The sequence below is a fragment of the Octopus bimaculoides genome, chromosome 1, assembly GCF_001194135.2.
Source record: "Octopus bimaculoides isolate UCB-OBI-ISO-001 chromosome 1, ASM119413v2, whole genome shotgun sequence".
Taxonomy (NCBI): Eukaryota; Metazoa; Mollusca; class Cephalopoda; order Octopoda; family Octopodidae; genus Octopus; species Octopus bimaculoides.
The window spans coordinates 4003106-4024553 of record NC_068981.1 but is presented as its reverse complement, the minus strand read 5'-3'; the positions used below and the strand labels follow the sequence as shown (position 1 = coordinate 4024553).

The following is a 21448-nucleotide window of genomic DNA, read 5'->3' as shown; positions in this document are numbered from 1 at the left end:
ATATATATATATATATATATATATATATATATATATAATGCAAGAGAGTTAGGGTTTGAGGATTCAACCCACTAAGGGATAGTATCTATCCAATATACTGCTTGGCGGGTCAACGGAATGCACTGTCTGCAAGTCAATGGATACCGCATATTCTCCATTTTCTTATTGCTGTATATATGTATATATTCATTCATTTGTTTTTCCATGCTAGTATGGATTACACAAATATATTATCAAGCTATAAATGCATGCACACACACACACACACACACACACACACACACACACACACACACAGAACTGGCAGCTTTCAATTTCCATTTACTGATTCCACTCACACAGCTTTGGTCAGCTTAGGCTATAGTAGAAGACACTTGTCCAAGGTGCTGCACAGTGGGGCCGAACCTCAAACCACATGGTTGGGAAGCAAGCTTCTTAACTATGCAGCCATACCTAACCTCCACCTAGCAGCATGTCTGCACAAACTTTCTGTAGTGATTATATTTTGGTTTTAAGCCAAAACGACATGGGCATATTGACCAGAGCCTGATTTTATCTTCATCAAGAATACTTGTTAAGTGGTCTCTGAATTAGTTGCATGACGAGGTGGTGGTGCTTTGACAAACATCAGCATTGCAGCACGAACGCATACAAATATGTATTTTATGTTGTAATGAAATGTTAATCTCTGTCAGATCATCAATACTATCTGCAACCGGAGTAAATTTGGTTCACTGTTCACTTTCTTGTGCCTTGAGAGTATGCTCTGGCACCTCACCAGCTTTATCGTCTTTCCAGCTACTCTCAACTCATCCTTATATAATGTAAGGTAGCCCCATGTCTCCTCTATAAGCAAGACATCTATGCTTGTCCTGCTGTCATACTTTAATCCAGTCGTTCCCGAAGTGGGCGGTATGGGGCCCTTGGGGGCAGTGGAAAGTTCCAAGGGAGCATTGAAGAAAAGTGGAGTGATAATGGGGTAGCTATTCATGTAAAAACAATAAAATAATGGGTACGAGTTTTATTTGTGAAATACAGTTGCTTTTTTGAATTTGCTTCAGAAAGAGGTCTATGTTTGTGATGGCTAGTTTGGGGGGGGGGGGCTAGGAATGTGGCCAGGGTGTCAAGGGGGGCAGCAGCCTGAAAAAGTTTGGGAACTGCTGCTTAACCTTTCAACACCCAGCAAAAAGCCACCTCTTTCTCATTCACCTTCATGCACCCCTCATTCACCTTCATGCCAAAGCAGACCTCACTGGCTGCTGGTACCACATAAGAAGTACTCAGTACACCCTTTAAAGTGGTTGGCATTAGGAGAGGCATCTAGTGATAGAAGCCATGCCAAAACAGACAAATGGAGCTTGACTCACTTCTGTGGCTTGCTAGATCCTGACAAACCATCAAACCCATTGCCAGCATGGAAAATGGAGATTGAGTGATGACTATTATTATTATTATTATTATTATATGGCTGTGAGCTGGACTAAATACTTAGTGGTATTTCACCTGTCGCTATGTTCTGAGTTTAAATTCCACCGAGGTCAACTTTGCCTTTCATCCTTTCAGGGGGTCGATTAAATAAATACCAGTTGAACACTAGGGTTGATGTAATCAACTTGTCCCCCACTTCTCCCAAGCTGCCCTTGTGGCAAAAGTTTGAAATGATAATTATTATTATTCTCCTCCTCCTCGTCTTTCTGTAGTGCTAGGACTATAAAAAATATTTCAATGAAGTTTAACCTTTTCATTTTCAAAACTTTTTAGTTGTAAGTTTTGATAAATGTTTTAGATTTTATTGAGAGAGGGAAAAAATGAAAATTTTGGAAATTGTTTTCATAAGTGTTTTTCCTTCATTTTTATATGTTGGAATAACCTGTGTTTCTGGAAACTAAATTTGGTCTGAAGATTTCAACAGGAAGTTTGAGGGTTTCATTTTCCAGTTGCTACTTTGTCACCATCATCCACTTTTTCCTTGTTTGCATGCGTTGGATGGAATCTGTTGAGGCAGATTATCCGTGGCTTGATAATGCCCTTCCTGTCACTAATCCTCACCTGCTTCCAAGCAAGGTAACATTTCTTCATGACCAGACATATGTTTCTTCAAAGACTGGAAATGAACAACCCCACTTGTATGATGGTGATGTTTGTTTACAACCATTACATGATGTCAACACACATAGACCGTCTTTCTCCATTTAACAAAACCTTTTTCAAAGCTTTTGCCAGCCTGTAGCTATAGAAGACACCAGCCCAAGATGCCACACAGTGGGATTGACCAAGCTCCTCAACCATGCAGTTATATGTGCACTAAAAATCATCATCATCATTTAACGTCCGCTTTCCATGCTGGCATGGGTTGGACGATTTGACTGAGGACTGGTGAACCAGATGGCTGCACCAGACTCCAATCTGATCTGGCAAAGTTTCTACAGCTGGACGCCCTTCCTAATGCCAACCACTCCTGAGAGTGTAGTGGGTACTTTTTACGTGCCACCGGCATGAGGGCCAGTCCGGAAAATTAAGGCAAATTTAGTAATTCTTTTGTTTTTCCTTTAGTAAGGACTCTACCTGAACAAATTCGTATATCACGATTTCAAATACTGAAATCTTGAAGTTGAACGAAGATATGTTCTTTCTTTCTTTTTTTAATCTATTGGTAATATAGAATTTGAAATTAATACTCTTCTACTTATTACTATTTTCACAGGTTTAATCTCCATCTTCTGCATTTTTTTTTTTTTTGTAAATTAAAAATTGTGTTAAATTATTTTAAGAATTTTTATTCAAAACTTTGCTTCTAACTTAAATTTCTATTGGTAATTCAAAATGCTGTTTACTGAAAATAATTTTTTTTTTATTTGTTTCCAGGAATGCATTCTCAGTGGCATGTTGTCAGTAGTTGGCAAACGAGTTCTTCACATGGATCGGAATAAATACTATGGAGGGGAGAGTGCATCCATGACACCATTAGAAGAAGTGAGTTTTCTTTTATATCTCTTTGAATATTTCAGAATCGCATTTAACTTAAAATATTTTCTAATTTAATTAATTAATTAATATATATACTTGGTGCAATTTGGTATTTCCTTAGCTTTTAAATATCAAAGTCAAACAGTTTAATGGTTGTGTCTTGAATAAAAATCAAGACCTTTTATGGCAGTGAAAATATGATTTAAAATTATATCTGTTAATCCCTTTTCTCTGCCTTCTATTTGTAGGAGGGGTGTGTGGGGCAGAGTCCTTGAACACCCCTTTAATAGGGTCCTCTCAGAAGCAATTGTTATTACACTTCCCAGGTCTGACCAGCTAGGTATCACGATTATGAATATTGAGAACATCTGTGTGTGTGTGTTTGATTTTAATGTCTGCTTTTCCTCACTAGCATGGGTTGGACAGGTCCTTATTTGAGGCCAGATTTTACAACTGAACACTCTTTCTTATCACCAACCCTTACATGTTTCTCAAGTAAGGGATGTTTTTATTCCACAGGTGTGCCAAGCAGGTAATCATAATGTCAACAAAGGTTGTAAACCTGTGACAGTTTTACTGAAGTGCTGACAAGTGAAGCCATAGGGATGTCAGCATTTGCACAGATTCACACATGTGCACATGCATACATAAATACATTCACACATAGAAATATGACATGGTTCCTACAGTTTCTGTGTCCCAAATGTGCCCATTAGGCATTGGTGGGCCAGAGATATGCAGAAGAATTAAACCTGAAACTATGTGGTTGCAAAAGGAGACTTTTAGACAATTTGCCTGTATGTGGGTGCACATATATACATACACACACACACACAAAGATTTTTGTGATAAAATTTCTAATTATATCACCTAATGTCCACTTTTCCTAGAAATATATGCTAGGAAGGGCTTCCAGCTGTAGAAATTCTACCTCAAAAAATTCTGTCCAACCATATATATACAGGATGTAATTGGTAAATTGTCACCATTTACATATTTTTAATTTCACACATGCACAATGTTTTTGATTTTGTTGACTACATTGTATAGTAGGATCAGTTGGGCACTGTGTATGACAAAAACAGCACCATGATGCAATTCAATCTGCCAGAACTTTGGAAACATGCTGTACTGCTTGGCATTCACACCGGAAGCTTCAATACAGACATTTCAGAGTGTTTGGGTGTCAATCTGAGGACAGTGCAAAGGATTCGGAAAGAGGTGGTTGAGTTTAATAGTTTAATGGTGATTACAAAGGTACAGCAGCTCGAAAAACTCATTCTGACGTTCTGATAAGAAAAGAACTCCTGAATTTGTTGGTGAGATCCAGGCCATGATTGATGATGATCCCTCCAAGTCAATCAGGTCCATCACCAGGGATATGGAAGTGTCTGAGTTTCTTATCAGGCAGGTAGTGCGTAAAGACATTCAGTATTCCTCATACAAGATGAGAAAGGGCCAATTTTTATGCCATGCCATCAAGGACAAAAAACACTGCGCTACGAAGCTTTTGAACAAACTAAAGTGTCCCCACCAACCGAACATACTTTGGTTTTTCTCAGATGAGAAAAATTTCTCCCTGGATCAGATGGTGGACAATCAGAACAACCATTGGCTTGCCGTGTCCCCAAAACACACCGAGAGTGATAAAAATCAAACATCCAGTCAACATCATGGTGTTTGGAGTGATCGCTTGTGCCTCCTTTCATCTTCCCATACAGTCTCAGATTCAACACACAGGCCTATATCAAGTGCCCGAAGAAGGTAGTGCTGTTCTGGGTCAAGAGGGTGGCTGCTGGAAGACCTGTATCTGGCAACAGGACTCTGCACAATTTCTGCAACCACATCACCCCTAACATCTGGCCTCCTAACTCCCCAGATTGCAATCCCCCTGATTATTGTATGTGTGGCGCAATTGAGCGAAAGACCAACAAAACTCTTTGTAACACCAAAGATGAACTGAAGGCAAGGATTATGGCAGCATTCACCAACTTAAACAAGGAGACCATCAAAAAGAGTTGCAGGAGATTCTGAAGTTGTCTGGAGACCATGGTTGAAGCCAATGGCAATTTTATTGAATAAATTTACTCTTTAGTATTTCAAGATGTTTTTATGCAATTTTGGTAAATATATCTGTTAAAATGAAATGTCAGTGTTATTTTCATTATTGCGTAATTTAGACAATTTCTTCACCACACCCTGTATATATAATATATATATTCAGATGAATATGGTACCTAAGTTGAGGCACCAGAATTTAGTACGGTATTATCCATACAATTTCAAAATAAGGTGATTAAAATCAATGTAAGCAACAAGGATATCCAGAGGTAATGCAGTACGATCGTTTCAAGCGACTCCATTTAATTGAACAATGCAATCATCACATCAATTTAAAATGCAGAGCAATCCTCAGCTGCATAAAGACATAGAATTTAATTAAATTAAAACAGATGGACACATTAGTATAATTTTACCTAAAATCTCCAAGAAGGTAAGGAGATAGACAGAGAACATGCTGTCTTCATCTGTTTGAATTTAATTAAATTCTATGTCTTTATGCAGCTGAGGATTGCTCTGCATTTAAATTAATGTAATGATTGCATTGTTCAATTAAATGAAGTTGCTTGAAACGATTGTACTGCATTACCTCTGGATATCCTTGTTGTTTATTTCGATATATATAAGTGTACTCACACACAGTTTTTTTCGGTTTCTAGAAAATCTGTAAGCAGGGCATTTGTTGACCTAGGGCTATAGTAGAAGACACTTGCTTGAGGTGCCATGCAATGGGACTGAACCGCAAATCACATGGTTGAGATGCGAACTTATTAACCACACAGCCATACATATCTTAAATAAACTAAGATGAAATGAGTTGAGGGGAAATAACTCAAATAGGTCAATGGCATGAATTTGCATTATTAAGGAGAGATGTACTGAATAACCTGCACAAAATATTCTTAATTGAAATTTTCTCATAGTGGCTATTTTTACCAATTCTCAAGAAAAAAGAAAGATATAAATTAGTCTTAATTATAAAGAAACATTCAAGCGGGGTTGTTGCCAGTGCTGCTGGACTGGCTCCTGAGCAGGTGGCACATAAAAAAACACCATTTTGAGCGTGGTCATTGACAGTACTGCCTAACTGGCCTTCATGCCGGTGGCATGCAAAAAGCACCCACTACACTCTCGGAGTGGTTGGCGTTAGGAAGGGCATCCAGCTGTAGAAACTCCTCCAGATCAGATTGGAGCCTGGTGCAGCCTTCTGGCTCGCCAGTCCTCTGTCAAATCATCCAACCCATGCTAGCATGGAAAGTGGACGTTAAACGATGAACGATATACAAATGACTCTATCCAAAAATTACTTCCACTCTGTGGTTGGTGTTAGGAAGGGCATCCAGCTGTAGAAACCTTGCCAGATCAGATTGGAGCCTGGTGCAGTCTCCTAGCTTGCCAGTCCTCAGTCAACATAGAAAACAGACATTAAACGATAACTGTGATGATGATGTTTCTGTTTATGGCCGTATCACACAAACCACTGTTTCTCCTCCAGTAACTGAAGTTAAGCAATGTCCAACCTAGTTAGTGGGTGACCACTTAACAGGTGACCATTTGGGAAACCTACAGGCTGTTAGCAAATCCTTGGTTTAGGTGGTGTGATTGTGGTTGAGAACCTTTACTGCATGGTTCCTAGTTCAGTCCCAGTGTGTGACACCTTGGGCAAGTGTCCTCTACTATAGTCTTGGGCTGACCAAAACCTTGAGTGGATTTGGTAAATGGAAACTGAAAGAAGCTTTTTGTGTGTGTGTGTGTGTGTGTGTGTGTGTTTATGTCTCCTTGTCTTGACGTCACATAATAGTTGTAAACTCATTCATTTTCAAACTTCCCATGGAAAGATGTCTATACATGGGGGAAATATTATTTTCAAGCAAAATAAGTGAGAGGAAGAGTGTCTGACTGTAGAAAATCTGCCTCAACAAATTCTTTCATCCCTTGTCTGCATCTGAAGATCAAACTTGCTTTCTGCTAGAGGTTGTATTTTTGAGTGATTAATTCCAAAGTTCTTGAAATCACCTGCCCCTTATCTTTGAGAGTCACAAAACGTTGGTTGTTGGATTTTTGTTTTCTTTCTCTGGATATAAAGGAAAATTCAATTAAGAACATTTTACAGGTGGAATTCACCAGTCATGAAGGCATATACCTTGACACTTTAACATTTAACCCTTTGAGCCCATAACACCTGTTTACCGGTGGATGGTTTATTTTTCTCTATACCATAGCACCGTTCTACCGGTGGGGTGCATCAGGAAGCCAGGTATATAGTCAAATAAGGTTCAGGAGGTCAGAGCTGAAAGGGTTAAACCAGCCCTGATATTCTACCTGTTTTATATACAAACTGGCCGGATCTAATGTCTCTCACCTTCCTTGCAATGTCGTTCAAAAATGTGTATTACACCACATCCATTGAAATCTTTGAATTACAAGATAATACATAATCAATTCAAAACACTGTGAATAAATAAGCATTGCCCTTGACAGACCATTCAGCATGCTGAAAGGTTAAGGGTTAAAGTGTTGGGTTCACAACCATAAGTTCAGGGGTTTCGATTTCTGGACTAGGCAGCACATTGTCTTCATGCAAGGCTCATTTCACATTGTTTCTCAACTGAAAATGGGTCCCAGCCAAATGCTGGTGCAGCCCTCAATCCTTCCTGGTGTCACATCCTGGATTTTTGACCTGATCAGGGATGGGAGAGTTCAAAATGGTGTCTGTATCTTCTCACCCCTGCATTGACAAGATCCCCTTCGGTCAGGAATGGCCATGGGATTGCACCTAGAAAGTTCCCCTCCAAAGCACAAGTCTGAGCAAGGTTGTTTTATGGAAGACCAGCAGTCGGCCATGCATACCAGCCTCCTCTCTCCATGCCACTGATGTTATCCAAGGGAAAGGCAAAGGGGCCGATACAACTTAGCTCCAGGGACATCGCAACTCATTTCTACATTTGAGTGGTCTGGAGCAGTGTGGAATAAAGTGTCTTGCTCAAGAACACAACACCAGCCTGGTCTGGGGAATCGAACTCACTACCCCATGATTGTGAGCCTGACACTCTAACCACTGTGGCATGTGCCTTCACATCACTACTACATTAGCAAAAGCATAGTACACGTTACCATTCACTTAGCTATCCTTGCCATCCCCGCCCCATTCTGTCATCACTCCTTAAGTTGTATATCTTATCTGTGTAATTTTATAATCTACCAACTTTCTCTACCTGGTTGTCATACTCTGAAGATATTTCTGTGACCCAATTTTTTTTTTCTTCGTGTTTTTTTTTTCTTCTTTTTTTTACCTTTATCTCATTTGTTAATATTTATTGTAATTTTCCCACTTTTGCAGCTTTATTCGAAATTTGGCATGGGAACCCCACCGAGTGAATTTGGTAGAGGCAGAGATTGGAATGTGGATCTCATCCCTAAATTCCTCATGGCAAATGGTATGAAGACTCTTTTTAATTTCTATTTATACATTTTTAACTATCTACTTCTATTTTGTTTAGACTGTGGCTATGCTGGGGCACCACCTTGAAGGATTTTAGTTGAACAAATTGATTCCAGTACTCCTTTTTTTAAAAGCATTGTACTTTTTCTATCAGTCTCTTTTGCCGAGCTACCAAGTTACGGAGATGTAACTACACCAACACCAGTTGTCAAGCGGTGGTAGGGGACAACCTCAAAGACACACATACACACATATACATATGACGGGCTTCTTTCAGTTTCTATCTACCAAATCCATTCGGTCAACCCAAGGACACTTCCTCAAGGTGCCACAGACTTTTTGTTTTTTTTTACATATTATTAGTATTGCATTTATCAATCATTTTAAACTATTTTTAGGTTAAATTTCACATTTTGGGAAAGTTATTGCCGAGATCGATCTGAGTGGCATAAAACGTGTCATGATGCATCTAAACAATTTTGAGCTGAAGAAACAGAACAATAAAAGAATTCTATCCTGCAATCTACAGACACATCTGTCCAATCCCAGGCAAAACCAAAATCATCAATGTCCTCCTTCATAGCAAAATCCAAACCTGGACTCTAATCACATTCAAGCATCCATCGCAAATAGATGCAGCTTCTTTTGTTTTTAATCCTTTTGTCTCTTCTTTAAATCCTTTCCTTCAAACACTCGTACATTAAAATCGACAGGAGCAACCATCAGTTATATTAAAGTATTTTAAAGTTAAATAAATTTTCTACCCTTTTTAAAATAAAATTAACTATTTGCTTATTTTTGAGTTTTTTTTGTTTTTTTTTTGCATCTAGTTCAGTGCTTCTCAGCCACTACACTCTTGGAGTGGTTGGTGTTAGGAAGGGCATCCAGCTGTAGAAACTTTACCAGATCAGATTGAACCTGGTGCAGCCATCGGGTTTCACCAGTCCTCAGTTAAATCGTCCAACCCATGGAAGGCAGATATTAAACAATGATGATGATGTTGAATATTCATGTTCAATTCCGCTGAAACATGTTAAGAATGGAAATGTTTGCCAATAGTATCACAATAGTACTTTCCATAGTAGGCAGTTGTCACTCTTATTTCAATTTTAAAAATAAGATGGGCATTTATCTAAATTTACAGAATGCAAAACATCATCTTTTTAACCTCCATTTTTCCATGCTTGCACTTGTCAGATGGGGCAGGTTTTCTACAGCTGGATGCCCTTCTTGTCTCCAACCCTCATCTGTTTCCAAGCAAGGTAATGTTTCCCTTTGGCAAAACATGTTCTTCGTGGAAAACTGGAAGCAAACATCATTTGTATGACAGTGATACTCATTTACAGTTATCACATGATGTCAAGAGAAAGCAACACACACACACACACACACACACACACACACAATGATGGATTTCTTTTAGTTTCTGGCTACTGCATCTGCCCACAAAGCTTTGACCACCCTGGGGCTGTAGTAGAAGACCCTTGCCCAAGGTGCCAAGCAATGAGACTGAACCCAGAACCATGTGGTTGGGAAGCGAACTTCTCAGCTGCACAGCCACAACTGTGCAGAAAATTCGACTATTATACGACAAAGCAATTTTGATTGTAGTTTTATTAATGTTTGCTTTTTTTAAAGGTAGTTTTCCCAATACTTAATTAAATATTCTTTCTAATTTTTCCTTTAGGTCAGTTGGTGAAGATTTTAATAAAAACTGGTGTCACTAGATATTTAGAGTTCAAATCAGTTGAAGGTAGCTTTGTATATAAAGGTGGCAAGGTATATAAAGTGCCAGCCTCAGAAAGGGAAGCTTTAAGTTCAAGTGAGTATTGAGACTTTCTCTTGTTCTCTTGTAATTGTGCTAATCTGTTCAATATTTGCATTTTATAAAAACTTAAGTGGGTTCTACAGCTCTATATTTGAGAGATGAGGAATTATGTACATTATGTACATTTGACGGATACTAGTGAGAATTTACAAAAAAAAACAAGACGAAGACAGGTGTGTAAACAAATAAAAAGATGTATTAGTTTAATGCCCAGGAAGTGAGAAAGTCTTTTACGTTTCGAGCCTATGCTCTTCGACAGAAAGGAACACAGAAATAAGCAGAGAGAGAAAATAGGAAAGGTTTAATGGCTAGCGATCTATCATGGCGGAAGCCATTAGATTTATAAGCTCTAAAATTCACTCCATAATTGCCCATGGGCATATGGCGTAGTGGTTAAGAGTGCAGGCTACTAACCCCAAGATTCCGAGTTCGATTCCAGGCAGTGACCTGAATGATAATAATATCAAAAAAATACCTTAGGAATGAAAACCCAGGTTCGAAATTTCCCCAGGACACCTGATAAACGCTGGAGGATATATCAGCCGAAATGTGTTAACAACAAATAAGGTGAGGACAAATATCTGTCAAATGTAAATAATGTACTTAGGTGGGTTATTGACTAATTCTGATGAGACAATACTGAACTTCAGAGTTCTTTAATTACTTACTTGATATTGTATCTGGGTGCTATCATAGAACAATATCTGAGGAGCAGCAGAACCTTAAAATCACTCAATACAATCCGTAAAGGCAGATCCTTGTTGCATTGTATGGATATGAAAGCAGGACTCAAAGTAGTATTGAAGAGTAGTGAGGATCAGCTGGATTGACCCTTGAACAAATGAGTCAGGTCTCAGAAAGAGAACTCTTGGCAAATATCAGGAAGCAGAAGCTGCAGTATTTTGGGCGTATCATCAGGGCCCAAAACATTGACCCCAACATTGTTGAGGTTGAGTCAATGGGGAAATAAGGTAGAAGAGGCCAAGAAGAAAACACTGGAATGGACTAAAAGACTTGGTCAGTGGCAGGAATCATTTGGAGAGTGATGGTGTATGTGGTCATGGTCTCTGATTCTTAGCAATGAGGATGGGATTCCCCTCCTATCTGACCTATATTTTCTGCTGCTTCCAGTCTTTCCGAGCTGGTCTCTTTGCCGTTATGACGCTGTGTACTTCAGGGTTCTACCACTATGTCACCTTCCGTTTGGCTGGAGCTTTGCACCAGTCATACACTTGGTCTAATGCTTCAAATAGTATTTCTCTACATTTCTGGATGTTATATTAGTGTGTATATCATATATACAAATAAATGTATTTGTTTTTTTGTTTTTTTTTTCCAGCTCTGTTAGGATTGTTTGAAAAACGTCGCTTCCGTAGGTTTTTACAGTTTGTGCAGGATTTTGATGAAGATGATCCCTCAACCTGGTGCAATGTAAACCCTGAATCGACAACATCAGAGGAATTATATAAGAATTATAAATTGGACTGCGGCACTATAGACTTTACTGGACATGCTTTATCTCTCTATTTAAATGATAAGTAAGTAGAAATTTATTTCTTTATTTGTAAAACTAGCACCCTTTGAATTTTTATCATTTTTCTGGATATAACTTTCATCGTGAAGGACCCTTGGGCATTTTTTAATTACTGTATTTGATGGCATAAAAGATTCAAGGGCATATTAGGTGCACCCCAATTTCAACAGTACACATGCAGCAAAAATTGTTTTAGGGAAACTGCATCTGACTTCACCCTCCACCTGGATTCATCATCGTTGTTTAATGTCCACTTTCCATGCTGGCATGGGTTGGACGGTTTGACTGAGGGCTGGCAAGCCAGAAGACTGCACCAGGCTCCACTTCAATCTGGCAGAGTTTCTACAGCTGGATGCCCTTCCTAATGCCAACCACTCTGAGAGTGTAGTGGGTGCTTTTTACATTCCTGAACTAAAAAAATGAAATAGTTGCCAGTGCTGTCTGACTGGCTCCTGTGCCAGTGAAATGTAAGCCTTTGTGCTGGTGGCACATGAAAAAACACCCACTACACTCTCGGAGTGGTTGGTGTTAGGAAGGGTTTCCAGCTGTAGAAACCTTGCCAGATCAGATTGGAGCCTGGTGTGGTCTCCTGGCTTGCCAATCCTCAGTCAAACTGTCCAACCCATGCCAGCATGGAAAGCGGACGTTAAACGATGATGATGATGATTGTGCCAGCACTAATAACAACAATCATACAAATGTTGGCCTGACAGGATGAGAAAGGGTGTCTAATGGTGACTCAGTCTGTTCATATCTGACTTTGCTTTCGGTGAGTCGCCATGTTGGTAGACGGACAGACAGACTGAGTGAGTGAGTGTAAAGAAGATGGAAAGGCAATTGAGTGACATATGCAAAAGTTACCCTATCAAGCCATGACTGGCCCAAATATTTTGGCTGTTTGTAACCAAATTGACCAGATCTGATCTCTCATGCTCTCATTTTGTTTTTGTCTTTTTTTTTTTTTTAAGGAATGGGGTTCTGTTTTGTGATCAAATTTGACAATAATCTGAATGTGAAAGGGTTAAAAGCCAAAATCTTTACATTTATATTTAAATAAAACTCCTGTTTGTAATGGACAGTTTTCATTTTGTTTTTAAATTTATCACATGCATCTTTTTTTTATGTATATATCTTAATTTCTTCAATGTTTTTTTTTTTGTTTTTTCGTCTTTTAATTTAGTTACATGACTAGACCTGCTATTGACACCATCAAACGATGCAGACTTTACAGTGACTCTTTATCTCGTTTTGGAAGATCTCCTTATTTGTATCCCTTATATGGTCTTGGAGAGTTACCACAGGGATTTGCTCGGTCAGTTTCTTTCTTACACTCTTCAGCATTCACATTAACTTTTGTATTCATCCTTGTCAGCGTCATCTTTTTAGCATCCACTTTTCTGTGCTGGCATGGGTCATATGGAGTTCTTTTTTTTTTGTTTATTTTTTTGAGGTTGGATGTCCTCCCTGTTTCCAAATAAGGTAATATTTCTCATTGCCAGACATGTTTTCCATGGAAAACTGGAAACCAACCTCATCGCTTGTATGACGGTGATGCTTGTTTACAACCATTATGTGGTGTCAAGATGAGATGCTCATACATACATGCATAAAGAAATCATCATCATCATCATGCATCTGTTTTCCATGCTGTCATGGGTTGGACAGTTTGACTAGAACTGGCAAGGCCAGGTGTCACACCAAGCTCCATTTATCTGTTTTGGCATGGTTTTTACAGCTGGTTGCCCTTCCTAATGACCACTGCTCCGAGTGTGGACTGGGCACTTTTTATGTGGCACCAGTACCAGTGCTTTTTAATGTGACACAATCACCAGTGTTACATCATCATCATCATTGTATAATGTCCGCTTTCCATGCTGGCATGGGTTGGACGGTTTGACTGAGGTCTGGAGGGCCAGCGGCTGTACCAGGCTCCAATCTGATCTGGCAAGGTTTCTACAGCTGGATGCCCTTCCCAACACCAACCACTCCAAGAGTATACTGGGTGCTTTTTTATGTGCCAACGGCATGGGAGCCAGTCAGTGGGTACTGGCATTGGCCATGTTCGGATGGTGCTTTTTACATGCCACTGGCACAGGAGCCAGTCGGATGGTGCTTTTTACATATGTATGTATACATATATATATATATATATATATATATATATGTGTGTGTGTGTATGTATATATATATATTTGCAAAACAAATATATATATATATATATATATATATATGACAAGCTTCATTTAGTTTCTATTTATCAAATCCACTCATGTCAGCCAGGAACTATAGTAAAAAGAATTGTCTTTCTTGATTATTTTCCCAGACTAAGTGCAATTTATGGTGGAACTTACATGTTGGACAAACCAGTCGATGAACTGATCTTTGAAGAAGGTAAAGCTGTAGGAGTGAAATCGCAAGGACAGGTAGCTAATTGTAAAATGATCATCTGTGATCCGTCTTATGCTCCAGAGAAGTGTAAAAAGCAAGGACAGGTGAGTTTTCTTTTCTTTCATTTTACTTCATCATATAATAATAGTAATTTGTTATATTTAGGGATGGTCATCTGTTTTTGCTGATTAACCACATGCACTAATTACTTGGTCTTCACTTCAGATTTAATTATTCTTGTTTTAGTGTTGGTTGTCTGAAACCTTTCATTGCACACCCTGTGACCGCTTCAGCAACTCTCCATCCCGTGTGTCTGCTCCTGTTCTGTTTAGTACATTCTGAGAAAGACAAAATGGACTGAAACAGAACAGGAGGAGACACATGGAATGGAGAGTTGCTGAAGAGGTCACAGGATGTGTGATGAAAGACTTCAGACAAAGGACACTAAAACAATAATAATAATAATAATAATAATAATAAAGGTGAAGTGACAAAGAAGTGGGTGTGGTTAATTGACAAAAAGGATGACCATCACCAAATATGACAGTATGTTTCAACACAAGATTTCACATCAGGAGTCTTGCAAAACAAATACATGATAGTAATTTGTCTATAATTTTTTAAACATCCATTGTCACCTTCATCCTCTTTTCCATGCTTGCATGGGTCACAAGGGATTTGTTGAGGCAGGTTTTCTGTGGCTGGATGCCCTTTATGTCACCAACCTTCACCTGTTTCCATACGACGGATATTATCCAGACATGTTTTTCACAAAAGGCTGGGAATGTACAAAATCACTTGTGCGATAGTAACACTTGTTTACAACCACTGCATGATATCAAGACAAGGGTACACACTGGTTGTCTCCAGCAGGGCTGTGGAACAAGCACGCACATGCACACATATGTATATGATAGGCTTCTTTCAGTTTCCATCTACCAAATCCACTCACAAGGCTTCGGTCAGCTATAGTAAACACTTTCCCCTATGTCCCTATAAATTAGCAGCTAGGCAAGAAGAGACCGATGAAGTGCCAGACTTAATACATATTAGGGGCCACGAAGCCAGCAATTTCAGTGGGGGTGGGCTAAGTTGATTACATCAACCCTGGTGCTCAACTCGTACTTATTTTATTGATCCCCAAAAGGATGCAAGACTTTAGCGGAATTTCAACTCAGAATATAAAACCAAAAGAGATGCTGTTGACCATTTTGTTTAGTGTACTAACAATTCTGCCAGCTCACTGCTTCAATAATAATAATAATGATAATAATAACAATAACAAGAGCACTCAGAGCACAAACCTCCCAAGGCAACACCAACGTCCTCTCTACGATTGGCCAGAGATGATTTTTAGAATGAGAATTTCTGAAATAAACTCGACTGCTCTCACAAACGGGAATACTAAAAATGAACCCGACCGCTCTCAAAAATTAAGAAAAAAAAAACGGAAAATAATCCAGAATCCTTGTTCAGTACCTGATCGATTCCAAAGGTAGTCATGGAATGTGAAGGTAGCTGTAGAAAATTTAGTAACAGTTATAAATAGTTTATCCTTATCCAAGTCAAAGTTAACAAATTCACCATTCAAAATAGTTAACAGCCTAAAGGGAGACAATTGAGACACTTAAAAGTTAACGTAAGATCGTAATCATGTAAAGTAAAGTAATCGTCATCATCAGGATTAAAGAGAAATTGTTTCTCTTTTTTTAATGTTTTAGTTGAGACTGTCACATATTTTAGAATTATTGAAACAGAATTTCATGCTGGTACCATATAAAGAGTACTTGTGACGGTGCTACATAAAAAGCACCAGTGCTTGTGCCACATAAAAGGCGTTAGGAAGGGCATCCAGCCATAGAAACCAAAACAGACAAATGGAGCCTGGTGTAGATCTATAGCTTGCCAACTCCTATCAAGTTGTCCAACCCATGCCAGCATGGAAAACGGATGTTAAATGATGATGGTGATGATGACGAATTAAGAGAGGGACGGACTATATGTATCCCTGTTTGTTTATATATTACAATGTTGTCTTGTTTTTCTCTTGTCTAGGTTGTCCGAGCAATCTGCATTCTTGATCATTGTATTCCTGATACAGACAATAGTTTATCATGTCAGATAATCATTCCACAATCCCAGGTGAACAGGCAAAATGGTAAATATCTGTGTTTCACACACCCACACTTTGATTTTTCTTTGTTATTGTTTTGGGGGGGTCATATTATGCCAATTTAATAACACATTCACTGGTTCAGTATCAGTACAGTCTCAGTTCAGTGTAATGATCCTCCCAAGTTTTGTTTCAACTCACATCAAGAATCTTACAAACTAAATACAAAATTCATTGTTGTTGTTGTTGTTGAATCTTTGTTCCCAATGAAAATAATGGAACAAACAAATCTGTATTTTTTTCTTTTCTGTAAGCTATTGAAGCACCATATACGATGTAAATAACAACACAAATTAAAGCCTCAAACACCAGTTTAATAATGTTGCCGTATTAGCTTCTTTATTTCATTTAAAATCAATACAAAAGCTATGTATTTCAATTGAAACAAAACAGTTAAATATACAATAATCCCTCAACTATCGCAATGGTTGAAATTCCATGAAGTAGAAACAGTACTGTATATTTTTTCTTATTATTTTTACAATTTATATATATTTATTTTATTACAAATGCCAAACAACACCACACATTCGCCTCCCGAGTTTCATTTTCCATTCAGTATGTGTGATTCTTTGTTTACTCATCTACAATATACTCTTTTCCTTGTCTCAGTCATTTGACTGCGGCCATGCTGGAGCAGCGCCTTTAGTCGAGCAAATCTACCCCAGGACTTATTCTTTGTAAGCCTAGTACTTATTCTATCAGTTTCTTTTGCCAAACTGCTAAGTTACATGGACATAAACACATCAGCATCAGTTGTCAAGCAATGTTGAGGGGACAAACACGCATATATATATATATATATATATATATATATATACATATATACAACAGGCTTCTTTCAATTTCCGTCTACCAAATCCATTCACAAGGCTTTGGTTGGCCCAAGGCTATAGTAGAAAACACTGGCCCAAGGTGCCACACAGTGGGACTAAACCCAGAACCATGTGGTTGGGAAGCAAGCTACTTACCACACAGCCACTCCTGCGCCTATTTTCTTTTAATATATTTTAATTAATGTGTTATACAGTGTGGTACTGTGCTGTATTTTTATTCATTAATTGTAGGTGTGAAAATGCTTAATTTAATACAGAAATAATTAAAATCTAAAAAAATATAAATACCTATTGGCCACAGAATCCCGTAATATAAATTTACTGGCTTGCTTACCAACCACATGGTTCTGGGTTCAGTCCCACTATGTGGCACCTTGGGCTGACCAAAACCTTGTGAGTGGATTTGGTAGTTGGAAACTGAAAAGAAGCCCATTGTGTCTATATATATATATATATATATATATATATGTCTGCATTTATCCCCCTGCCGTTGCTTGACAACAGATGTTGGTGTGTTCAGGTCCCCGTAACTTAGCGGTTTGGCAAAAGAGACCGATAGAACAAGTACTAGGCTTACAAAGAATGTCCTAGAAGTTAATTTTCTCAACTAAAAGCGGTGCTCCAGCATGGCCGCAGTCAAATGACTGAAACAAGTAAAAGAATATATTAGCCAGGAAAATATTCAGTACAGTGAGTGATTACTGTATCTTTAAATTAAAGAATGGAATAAAATGTATTTTCTTTAACATCATTTTACTGCTTTGTCTTATAGTTTTTTTCTTTTTTTCTTTTCCTTTCCTTAAACAGATATTTATGTTTGTTGTGTCTCTTATGCACATAATGTCGCAGCGAAAAATTTCTATTTGGCCATTGTGAGCACCACTGCAGAGACTGACAATCCTGAAAATGAACTTAGTGCAGGTCTGAACCTCCTCGGCCCCATCAAACAAAAGTGAGTAGCATTTGTTTTCTCCTCTCACGTGTGTGAAAAAGATGGTCTTTAATTCCCACTTTGTCAGATGAAAATTCCTTAAACAGCATCCTCTATAATGAATTTCCTTTTCTTCACCTAGGTTTGTATCAATCAGTGATCTTTTAGAACCAATAGATGATGGTACAGACAGTCGGGTAAGCAAGACATTAATTTACCTTTTTTAATTTTTTGGCCAATGCCGTTGCCGTGTGACTGGCACGTAGAAAGCACCATTCATGCGTCGGGCCTCATGGAAGCAGTGACAGGTGGCCAAGAATTTTGGCAATATACTGTGCTTGTGTAGACTTGTCAAGCCAAGTGAGACCATAGTCATGGCCAATACTGGTGTCAGGTCTTTCGCACCTGTGCCAGTGGTGGCACATAAAAAACACCCGTTTGACTCTCAGAGAGGTTGGCATTAGGAAGGGCATCCAGCCGTAGAAACCTTGCCAAATCAGATTGGAACCTGGTGCAGCTCCCTGGTTTATCAGTTTTCAGTCAAACCATCCAACCCATGCCAGCATGGAAAGTGGATGTTAAATGAAATGATGATGGACAAGCTCCGAATACATCATCATTATCATCATTGTTTAACGTCCGCTTTCCATGCTGGCATGGGTTTGATTGAATATGATTGTGTGTGTTTGTATCGTTCATTTCTAATCTTCCATGGCTCTACGGATTATTGCCTTGTTTAGAAACAGTTGAAGGTTGGTGACAGGAAAAGCACCTGGAGGAATGATGATAATGATATTGAAAGTGTTTCCAATGCCATTAGTATTGTCTTACAGAGTTTATAGAATTTTGAGCATTTGATTGATCTGTATTCTAGCCATGACCATTCCATCAACAGTCATATTCAATATTGCTTTATCCTGTTTATTTAAGCATTTCTTTCTTTAAGATGGCAGGTTAGTACTTGAGGGTCATTTGGCTGCAGTTTCTTGCAGATAGATACATGATCACATTGAAACATTTGCAGAGATAACGTGATGTAGCGTATGTGTTGGTGTATGTATGTGCCCATCGTCATCATCCTTTATGCTGGCACAGGTTAAAAGAGAGAGAGAGAGGGGTACACTGTGAACCAGTCCTGATAGATAAACTCTCAGGACTGATAAATTGTGATATCATGTCACCTAGTGTATTATATTCCTAAAATATCTTCCCCCTTCATCTGCCCACACTGATATTTACATTGACCACACCTTCACCTTTATTCTCTCTCTTCACTTCTACCCTCATCTCTAACCATCTTTCCCTCTTCTTCAATACTTTAATGAACTTACCCACACCCTTTTTCCAATTCTTTGTCCAATAACTCAATGCTGTGACACTAGCATCTTCTTCCCACCCACCCTTATGTAGTGTGGGGTAGCCATGTATCTCTACAGCAAGACACCTGTGCCTGTCCTATTATACTTTAGCCTTTCAACACTAATTATAAAACCACCTCCCCTTGTCTTGCGTGGTTGAGGGGCTGGGTCTTTTTCTTTGTTTCATGAGGTACGGGGTGATCTTATTTGTGCCAATGTCTCAGAAGAAGTGCACCCAGTATACACTGCAAAGTGGTTGGTATTAGGAAGGGCATCCAACCAAGACCACCATGTCAAAGCATACATTGAAGATTAAAGCAGTGCTTTTGCTCACTGGATTCCATCAAATCTACATACATATAGGTGTGTGTTATGTGTATATATGTATGTACATGTATTAATTGTGAAATATGGATGCTTATTGGGTTTTTTTGTTTGTTTTTTCCAGCTCTTTATCTCCAAGAATTATGATGCCACCACTCACTTTGAAACTACATGTAACGATGTTTTGGATATTTTCAAACGAGCCACTGGGGAAGATTTTGACTTTTCGAAAGTCACACATGCTGGAATGGAAGATAATTGCTGAGGCTGTATTTCACATAACTGGATTAATGTTGCTCCTGGCAAGATTCAGATGTTTCCCCTTTTAACACCAACATCTGCTCTGGATGCAAACATTCTCTTCCTGCTTTTCTCTCAGCAGCACACTATTACATCCCAACAGCTTCGAAGCTAGTTTGGATCATTAGGCTTTTGACATGCTTATTCATACTGATAGCTCGACTAGTCATTTCTGTGATGTTCTATTAATAATGTAGTTCACATTTGTCACAGATATCTAATGTCTAGACTACTTTTAGGCTTTGGCTCATTGGCATGAGACAAAAATTGTTCCATTGTTTTTTTTTTTCTTTTTGTTTTTTCTTTCTTTTCCTGATGAGTTCATAAATTTTGCAGAGCAGAGACAATCTTTTTCTCTTAGCTATGAAACAGTTACTACAATAAAATAAAATTCATATTTAGTAATCAATCCTGTATTTTTTAATTTTAATTTCTTGTTACATATTACTTCTTTTTATTAAATTATGGTATTCTTGTCAATGGAAATTATTAAATTTCTACATTATACATATATTTTCCTTTTTTTTTTTTCTGCTTATTTTCTTAGTTTCTTCTCACATAAAATAATATGAATTAGCTTATTTGTATCTTATCATTAATTTGTTACAATAATAACCCTGAAACCAAGAATTAACTGTTCAACTAATATAATAATAACGATGATGATGATGATGATAACAATAACAGCCTAGACTTCTCTGCACACTTGATTTCCCCCCTGTAGTAGTTAATCCTTTAATGTAAAATCTCTTCAAATAAGCCTTCATTAAAATTTTAGCTTTGTCTCAACATTTCTTCTTCAATCTATTCGATGTTTAGGTATTTAATGTGTTATCATCTTTTACCTTTTTTTTCTTTTCAAGTTTTCCATTACATTTTGAGTATTTTTTTTTTTTTTCTTTTGGAAAAAAATATGTAAAACTTTCTTATGCACCATTTTTTCTTTTCAATATTGTCATGTTTTGATTGACCAAAAAACAATTAGGAAAAAAAAATATTTTAAAAAAAAAGGCTTGATTGAAATTTTAAAAAAATACAATGGTATAAGTTCTTAAAATTAATTAAAAAAAAAAAATAAAAGCAATCTAATGATCATTGGCTAGTTCTGTGTTTTTCTGTTTTTTTTTGATTATCGAAGTGCCATCATTGCTCTCAATAATAATAATAATAATAATAATAATAAACTGTCTGTATCCACATCAATCAGATAATGTATGATAATGTCATGTCTTCAGTTTGAACAATAAATGTAGAGCACTTCTCTGTGTCTGTTGGTCTACTGCTCTCTTTCTCTCTCTCTCTTTCT

General features: G+C 38.0%; 1 protein-coding gene across 1 annotated transcript in view; it reads left to right on the top strand.

The window, feature by feature from the left end:
* LOC106870635 (rab GDP dissociation inhibitor alpha) overlaps positions 1-21403 on the top strand; it is a 51683-nt gene extending 30280 nt beyond the window's left edge. The window contains exons 2-11 of the mRNA XM_014916776.2: positions 2866-2973; positions 8369-8465; positions 10158-10292; positions 11638-11836; positions 13013-13144; positions 14156-14324; positions 16276-16378; positions 18037-18181; positions 18303-18357; positions 19967-21403. Coding sequence (XP_014772262.1) covers positions 2866-2973; positions 8369-8465; positions 10158-10292; positions 11638-11836; positions 13013-13144; positions 14156-14324; positions 16276-16378; positions 18037-18181; positions 18303-18357; positions 19967-20107 — 1284 coding nt within the window. The 3' untranslated portion in view covers positions 20108-21403. The remainder of the gene's footprint in view (positions 1-2865; positions 2974-8368; positions 8466-10157; positions 10293-11637; positions 11837-13012; positions 13145-14155; positions 14325-16275; positions 16379-18036; positions 18182-18302; positions 18358-19966) is intronic.
* Positions 21404-21448: the final 45 nt, after the last annotated feature.